At 40.4% G+C, this 8,561-nt stretch overlaps 1 protein-coding gene across 1 annotated transcript in view; it reads right to left on the bottom strand.

Annotated features, from left to right (window-relative positions):
- Window positions 1-5,606: 5,606 nt before the first annotated feature.
- duox (dual oxidase) overlaps window positions 5,607-8,561 on the bottom strand; it is a 25,203-nt gene continuing 22,248 nt past the window's right edge. Inside the window, exons 32-33 of the mRNA XM_037683570.1 lie at window positions 7,653-7,781; window positions 5,607-5,729 (exon numbers count right to left, since the gene is read on the bottom strand). Coding sequence (XP_037539498.1) covers window positions 5,607-5,729; window positions 7,653-7,781 — 252 coding nt within the window. The remainder of the gene's footprint in view (window positions 5,730-7,652; window positions 7,782-8,561) is intronic.

Here is an 8,561-nt window from a genome sequence, read left to right as displayed (position 1 = left end):
GCTGCCTCGGCAAACTGCACCACTCCGGTTGTTTTTCTACAAAATAATTAGCACAGAACTTTCTAACATAAAACCTCCTCTGTTGTGTTTAAAATTTTTGCAGGATCTACAACGCTGGACCTTCTCTAAAGGATCAAACTCACGATTTTCAGAAACAAAGCAAAAACGTGAAACGCACATTTTTGTCTTTATGGGTTCATCAAGAGACACAAGGAGCCTGCAGCTGCAGAGAGCATGCTCTTATTTAAGATTATTTAATCTCCCTCTGCTGGAAATGCTACAACGGATGTGTCAAACTCAAGGCCCGGGGGCCAAATGTGGCCCTCGTTGACATCTTATCTGGCTCCCAAGATGATGTGTGAAACGTAAAATACTTTTAACTCTTGAATTTTTTCAGTAATCTTTGATTATGATGTCCATAGCACAACAGAGAACATCAAATGAGACCAATCAAACTCTTGTTGAGGAACCTGTAACCCGGATTAGGGCCGGGCCATGTTAATGTGCTTAATGTGTATGTGTTTTTATGCTAATTTAAGCTTTTTCTGTTAATTCCACACTTTTTGCACTCATTTATACTTTTTCAGCCTAATTCAGCAAAAATATGGTCTCCCCACTTCTTTCTGCTAATTTCAACTGTTTTCTGCTTTTCTAGACACTTTTCAGCTGTTTTTTTTTGTTGTTGTTGCCAATTTCAACTTTTTTCAGATAATTTCCAGTTTTGTGCTCATTTCTGCTTCTTTCAGCCTAATTGGCCAAACACATTCTTTCTGCTTTCTTATGCTAATTTAAGCTTGTTTTAGCTTTTCAGCTACTTTTCAGAATTATTTTTAGCTAATTCCAGCCGTTTTCAGATAAATTCAAGGTGTTTGTGGTAATTTCTGCTACTTTCAGTCTAATTAACTTATTTCTGCTAACTTCAGCTTGTTATGCTCCTTTCAGGTATTTTTTTTTTTCAGGTAGTTTCAGCTTTTTCTGCTATTTCAACTATTTAACTGTTTTTTTATGCACATTTTTGCTTTTTCAGCTAATGCCACATTTTTTAGCTCATTTCAGCCACTTCCACCTCATTTTTGCAGGTTAAGCTTCTTTCTGCCTTTTTGGCTACTTTTTAGATGTTTTTAGCAATGTTTAGCCTTTTTTAGATGATTTCCTAATTTATGTGCTAATTTCTGCTTGTTTAAACCTAATTCAGCAAATCTGTGTTCTTTCTGCTTTATTCTGTTGATTTAGGCTTGTTCTTTCATTTCAGCTACATTTCAGCATGCTTTTAGCTAATTTCAGTGGTTTTCAGCAAGTTTTTTCTGCAATAAGCATTCACACTGCATTTTTGCAGGAAATGCCATTTCTTTAATTCTTTAGGTTTTTGTTGGTTTTCATTCAAACAAATTGTGTCTCTTCTTGTAAACGCTGTCGGTCCACTCACTGTCTCTGCAGCCTCACCCTCTAAACCTCAACCTGTCTGGGCTGAAAACTTCCATGCACACTTGGTCTGCATTAAAAACAGTAAAATATTTCAACATTGAACTACTGTGCGGTCGTATTTTGTTATGCGGTGCCAAAAGATGGCAGGCTGTTTGTTTTCTGTTTGTTAGCAAAATATCTCATGAACCACTGGACGAACTTTAATGAAACTCTCCAACAGTAATTCTACATCTGATACATTTCAAAAAGTCGTCACAGCTCATCAGCCTTATCGAACCCAAAGATGTCACCAACTGCCAGTTTTACAGATATTAAGCCAAGATTTGATGTGGTAGTAGCTGAGAGTCATTCACAACACATAATCCAAGCACTAACGGAAACAGTAAGAGATTGTGCATCGTGTTATTCTCTAACTTTTCTCAAAACGAAAAGCTGATCGTGATGTGCACTCCTTAAAGAAATACCACGTCTTAAATTCACATCATCTTTCTATTGTGGAATTTGTCAATTAAAAGCAGCCAGAACTGTTTTAAAGGAAGAAAACATTTGATTCAGCATCTGTTATTTTGTCTTTGTGTCATGTAGACCCATTAAAGAACCAAACCTGGTCATGTTTGATTAATTCTCCTCATCATCCCAGCATGTTTGTTCTTGATAACCTCATTGTTTAGTTGATCAAGTCTTTTATTCTGACATGAACCCCGCGTGCTGTTCGGTGTGTCTCACCTCGAGTCCAACACAGGGCCGGTGCATGTGTGAGGGGAGCGCAGGGGCTGCTCTCCTGCACTGTTCGGGGGGACAGGGGGGCCCACCTTCTTCTCTGGTTTTGGGACACCATCTGTGAAGTTGAATATTTTTAACCACCTCTTGATTTACACTTCCTCCTCCTGTGGAAAAAAACTGTTACTCCTGTTTTGTTCACTGACACAGAGAAAACTTTAAATGCACGTTCTTCCCCAGATTTATGTAAATGTGAGTAAAGTTTATAATCTAGAGCAAACTGCAGCCACGCTGAGGCCATATGTTGTCAGAGGCTAGTTAGCAGCGCTGGCTGCTCAGTAATCCCTTCAGCCAGCCAGATTTAAGAGGCTATTTTTGCAGACTCTTAGTCTGCGACTCGAGCTTACTGATAATTCTCTCCCTTCGAGTTTTCATTGTCTCACTGTCCATTTTATCTTCTCCACAGTGAGCTAAACACCACCCTTTACAAGGGAACAAGATAAATATAAAAGCTTCAACGGATCAATAACTCTTCAAAACGCTGAAGTGTCTCCTGCAGCTCGCTCTGTGTTTGTGATTAATTGAATTAGAGGATAATTGGCAGGCGTACCTTCTCCATCCAACAGGAAGCAGGTCAGCAGGTGGGGACACACCTCCTCCAAAACAGAGCAGAACGAGCTGAAGGCAGCGGGCCCCTTGGAGGTCAGGTGGTCCAGGAACACCTCGGTCCGTCTCCTGCTGGATCCCTGTCCCACTATTTCCTTGTACTCCACCAGCGAGAAGACCTTTTCGTACACCAGGTATGGAAGCACAGCGTTGATGTCCAGCTCACTGAAGATCTGCTCTCTGTGCTCCTTCAGGATCTTAGCAGTCCATCTCTTCTTCCTCCTGGCGTGCGGTCTCCTGACAGCTTTCTGCGGCTGCTGCCTCTTCTGCTTCCTCACAAACCACTTCTTGGTGCCGCTGCTGAACATCTTCAACTCAAAGAGCTCCACCAAAACGTCCTCCACGGCTCTGTCAACGCAGGACCCAAAGGAGAGGAGGCGCATGTTTCATGCCAGAGAAGAGACCATGCCACATGTTGTCTTTGAGCCTCTTTGTTGTCGTCTGCGTCGATTATCTGGGGCAGGAGGAGACAATCTGGACAGTAGCTGATTTCTATGGGTACTTAACGACTCTAAGAAGATTAAGTGAAGCGCTGGACTCTGCTCACCGCTCCTCAGACATCCCAAACATGTCCTGCGTTATCCCGCCGGTGTTGCTGGAAGAACATTCCTTGAAGAAACTTTGAATCTAAGAAACTTCTTGGAGGATAACTCAGGAGCACTCACGACAAAATGTACCCGGATATTTTTGCTGACCAGCCAAAAACCCAACAGGGAACAGGTCCAAAGCTTTAGTACTCACTGAGGGAAAAATAAAGAAGAAATTGGTGTAAAGTGAATGAGTGTGTAGTTAAGCAGAGGTTCCCAAACTTTCCCATGTCATGGCCCCCCCAAACAGCATTAGCTTCTGACCAAGCCCCCCCCTCATAAACCCACAAACAATGCTACAAAATATGTAAAGAAGCATCAACTTTTAGAATGTTTTAACTTTTATTCACTATATCCTGTTAATTATTACATCTGCTGAGCATAAAATGTTATTAACTAACATGTTTTAAACACTTTATTATATTTCAATAATTCTCAGTCAGGTCATCTGGACAGTTTCTTTTTTTTTAGAGACGTTTCGCTCTCTATCCGGAGGGCTTCTTCAGTCAGAGGAGTTCCAGTAAACAGTTTCCCCACCAAGCAGTAAACTCCTTAAGTGGGCCAACCAGTTTGCTGGAGCTAAGATGGTTTCTGGGGGCCGTCCTGTCCCCTCGTCGACTCCTCCCAGGCAGGCAGCCACAGCCAAAGTGGTTCAAGGCAACAAAGTTCATGCTCAGTCATCCACGTACCAAATCCAATAATTCTCAGTCGGGTCATCTGGACAGTTTCTTTCTTCTTTTTTTTTTTTGAGACGTTTCGCTCTCTATCCAGATGGCTTCATCAGTTGGAGGAGTTCCAGTAAATTGTTTTCCCACCCCCACTTCATTATATTCTCACTGAAAAAAAAAACAACTTTTCAACAAACTGCTGACCAGAAGAACAAAACAAAAGAAATCTAACCTCTTTCTCAAGCGTGCTTATCAGGAAATGACAGATACAGATTACCCCAGTGTGCAATTTTTATTATAATTATTACTATTTTTTTATTTTTGCTTTTTGTACTCTTCTCTCCAGCTTTCTGGGGCCCCCCAGAGGGCCTTGACCCCCACTTTGAAAAACACTGAGTTAAAGCATGAAAAGCTGCAGATCTTCATCAGCCCATTGATCCAACAACCATCACCTTGCCGGTTATTGCTGTGAATGTGACACCTGATTAAACCAAGATTAAAATGTGTTCGTCACGTGCACTGACCCGTCACACTTAGATGTCACGCCTGCACCGAGAGAAGCATTTAAAAATAATAAGATGGAGCAAGGGTGTTTAAAGAGAGCGTTGATGTATTGTAGTGAAAATCCATTAAAAAAAGAGCAAATGCAGCAAAAACCTGATTTGACCTTGAGTTTTTATCTCCCTGCTGTCTGTGTGGAGATGAGGATTCCCAGCTTTTTACCAGAAGAGGGTGCCATTGGCTCATAATAATTAAATATATAAAAACAAAACTCCTTCGGTTTAAAATGCATGTTTTGTTTACATCCTGCTCAAAACTAGACCTTTCTGGTGTTGACTCATTTAACACAATTTGCAAATGAAGACATATTTATTGAACAAACTCGTTAGTTTAAACGTCTACTTAAACCTTTATTAGAAGTTAAAAAAAGGTAAATTCTTGGTGAAAATATAATTAATCAACCAACAAATCAAATCTGTGAATTTGAATAATTATTTAATCCCAAAGTTTGCAGCACAAGAAGGAACCACAGGGAGGCTCCTTGCAGAATTAAACATTCTCAAAAAACACGTAAGATTTAAAATTTTACATCAGCTATATATATATATATATGCCTAAGACATCAAAATAAAATGTTATCATATTCCAGATATGTCATACAATAAAACATTTGTATAGTATTCATCATAAAGTACATGCTGATTTGTTCACTTACAAACAGTGGCAGCACACTTCTTACTTTTAAGTCAAATAAATATTCGTTCTATGAACAATAAAATGCAAAAAATCTGCATATCTTAAGTTTTGAAAATACTTTTGTAACTTTTTACAAGATTAATTTTTCATTTTCTATTGTAATTAATGTAACAGAAGGTTTATAGTGAAAGAAAGACAACATAGTGTGTTTTATCAAGTAGATCAAAGGAACCATCAACTTAAATTAAACCCAAACTAAATTCAACATATGATTTTGTATCTAAATATACTAAATATTCAAATAGTATTTTTGCTCTTATTGTACCAGGCAGCTCAGAACTGGTTAGAAGTTTTCGTAGTGGTGGATGAAGTGGGCCTGGTCCCTCTTGTTCATCTGCTGACAAGCTTTCTCCACGTTCTTGGTCAGTCCAGGTGGTCCACAGCTGAATACACCCATTTTACAGACCTGACGAAGAAACGCCCACACATACAGTATGAACACATTTCTGCTGGCCAGGCTGGTAAACTAGGCAAACAGGCTAGCATCATTAACGTAAAAATACGTTGTCTGTTAATCAGGTTTAAAATGGAAGCTGGCAGGATCTGGTTTATGTGGGACTGAAAGTCTCCTGTATTCTTCCACACACGATAATGGCGTCTTCTTAGGCATCAAATAACTAGTTATCAATAGGACTGTCACGATAAACAATAAATCAATTAATCGCACGATAAGTAAAAATTATCAACCTCATTTTCATTTATCGGCTTTATCGTTTCTTCGTGTCTCTCTCTTTCTACTGAAGACACTGGATGACAAAAGGCTCAACTCCGGGGCTCTTCACTGACCCCTCTCTTTCTCTTTAAAATCTGTTTTAATTGTCCAAAATCACGTTTTTGGATCGTTAAAAGCAGCTAAGCTGAGAAGCTAAGCTAACAGGTCGACCTTGGAAAAAAACTCCGTCTTGTTGAAGCTCCAAAATTCACAGATGGAACCCGTGCCTTCGTGTAAAAATTTGTTTTTCTTTGCAAAAAGAAGCGGAGAATTTGTTTACTGATTTTTTTATTAAAAGCTTTGTGTAACAAATGCTATGCTAAAGAGCTCAAACCACACCGAGCGTCCGCCATTTTGAGAACCAAAGAGAGACAGCCCATGTCACGTCAAGGGGCCTCCCTCCCATTTTCTTAAAGAGACACGCTGCTTGCTCCCTCACTATCCATCCTTTGGTTCAAACAGTCTTATACTGCCATTCAATGGTCAGAAAAAGGTACTACACTCAAAACAAATTAACCAACATCCATCCATCCATAATCTTTACCCGCTTCTTCCATTTTGGGTCGCTGGTGCCCATGTCCAGCAGTCACTGTGCGAGGGGTGGGGGACACCCTGGACAGGTCACAAGTCCATCACAGAGACACATAGAAACAAACAGCCATTCACTCACTCTCACCTAGGGACAATTTAGAGTTACCAGTCAGTCTAACATGCATATTTTTGGTCTGTGGGAGGAAACCGGAGTACCCGGAGAAAACTCACGCATGCACGAAGAGAACATGCAAACTCCACCCAAAAAGGCCCCCGAATCGGGATTTGAACCGGGGACCTTCTCGCTGAGTGGCAACGGCTCTACCAGTGGCTCTACCAGTTGCGCCACCATGCTGCCCTCAATAATTACAAGTTATTGTCAAATTTCAAACAATATTATCGTTTATCGCAATCATTTCTGAGACAATTAATCGCCCAGCAAAATTGTTATCGTGGCAGGCCTAGTTACAACTAGACATCCATTCGTTGTCTTTACTGCTTCTTCCTTTCTGGGTCACGGGGGTCACTGGTGTCCATGTCCAGCAGTCAGAGGTGGGGGACACCCTGGACAGGTCTCCAGTCCATCACAGGGACACATAGAGACAAACAAGACAAACAACCATTCACTCTCTCACTCACACCTAGAGACAATTTAGAGTTACCAATCAGTCTAACATGCATGTTTTTGGTCTGTGGGAGGAAACTGGAATATCTGGAAAAAACCCAATCATGCACAGACAGAACATGCAAACTCCACCCAGAAAGACCCCCAGCTGGGATTTGATACAGCGACCTACTCGCTGCTCTAGCAACTGCGCCACCGTGTCGCCCACCACAAAACATCAAAATAAAATAAAATCTGAACAGCAAGGTAAAGAAACTACGAATCTACAACATGCAAATAAAACTGACTTATTTTTAAAATTTCTTTAATCAGTAAAATGCTCCACTCAGTCACGTGGATCTAAAGCGTGCACTGCAGTGAGCCTACAGGGGGTGCACGTGTTGTTCTGATTTCAACTTCTCTGTCATGTTCCTGCTTCTCGATATACAGAATATCGACATTTTGTAGACAAGTTGACTGACCTCAGGGTGAACCTCCTGCAGCGAGCTGAAAAATGACAGGAAGGGCGGTCGACCAAAGTGGGTGACGGATCGCAGGCCGGTGAAGAGGCTGCGGTTCCACACCTTCTGAAAGTGGCGCTCACATACATACTGAACACACATTACAGAAACAAACAAAAAATAAAAAAACAATGAGTCACTAGTCAACAGCGAAACTAACGAAACTAACGAAGAGTACTTATTGTTTATTGATATGTTCCTGCTGCATTGCATTGTGGGAAATTAGGACCTGCTTAGTAAATACACACAGCAGTGATGTACATTTTTCAAACCAGCTAGTTCAGGAGTCTCCACACTTTTCAGCATGTGAGCTATTGTTAAAATGACAAAGTCAAAGTGATCTACCTACTATAAAGCCCTGTTTACACAGAACAACCTCTGGAAACATTAATGTTTTTTTCAATGTTTATTGTGGTAATAAACAAAAAGCAGGTTTGCAAGAAAATGCAATAGTTTCCATGTCAGTCAGGTTGCCAGATAAGAAATTATGAACTATAGTACTGTGGCTTTAAAATGATAGTATTTTGACCTGAACTGTCATATGTGCTGAAGATATTCTAAGATGAGCTGTGTGTTGTGTTTGTTGAACATGTGCACAGAAAAGGAGAGGGTAAATAAGACATTTTAAATTTTATCTGACAACCCTGATGCCAGGCTCAGCTGCATTGCTCATGCAGCATCTGCATGACAGTTTCATCCAAACTGGTGGATCCACTAACGTCTCATTGGAGCCTGGATTTTATTAGTTTTGCTCCTACATGCTGAAAAAGGTGAGCAGCACAAAAACACTCTGCTCTCTGACATTTAATATAACTGTTGTTACATTTATTATAACTGTTGTTACATTTGTTATAACTGTTGTTATTTATT

Source organism: Nematolebias whitei, chromosome 10, assembly GCF_014905685.2.
Source record: "Nematolebias whitei isolate Nwh7 chromosome 10, NemWhi1, whole genome shotgun sequence".
In the NCBI taxonomy this organism is placed as follows: domain Eukaryota; kingdom Metazoa; phylum Chordata; class Actinopteri; order Cyprinodontiformes; family Rivulidae; genus Nematolebias; species Nematolebias whitei.
The sequence above is the reverse complement of the archived record's forward strand: the minus strand, read 5'-3'. Positions and strand labels throughout refer to the sequence as shown.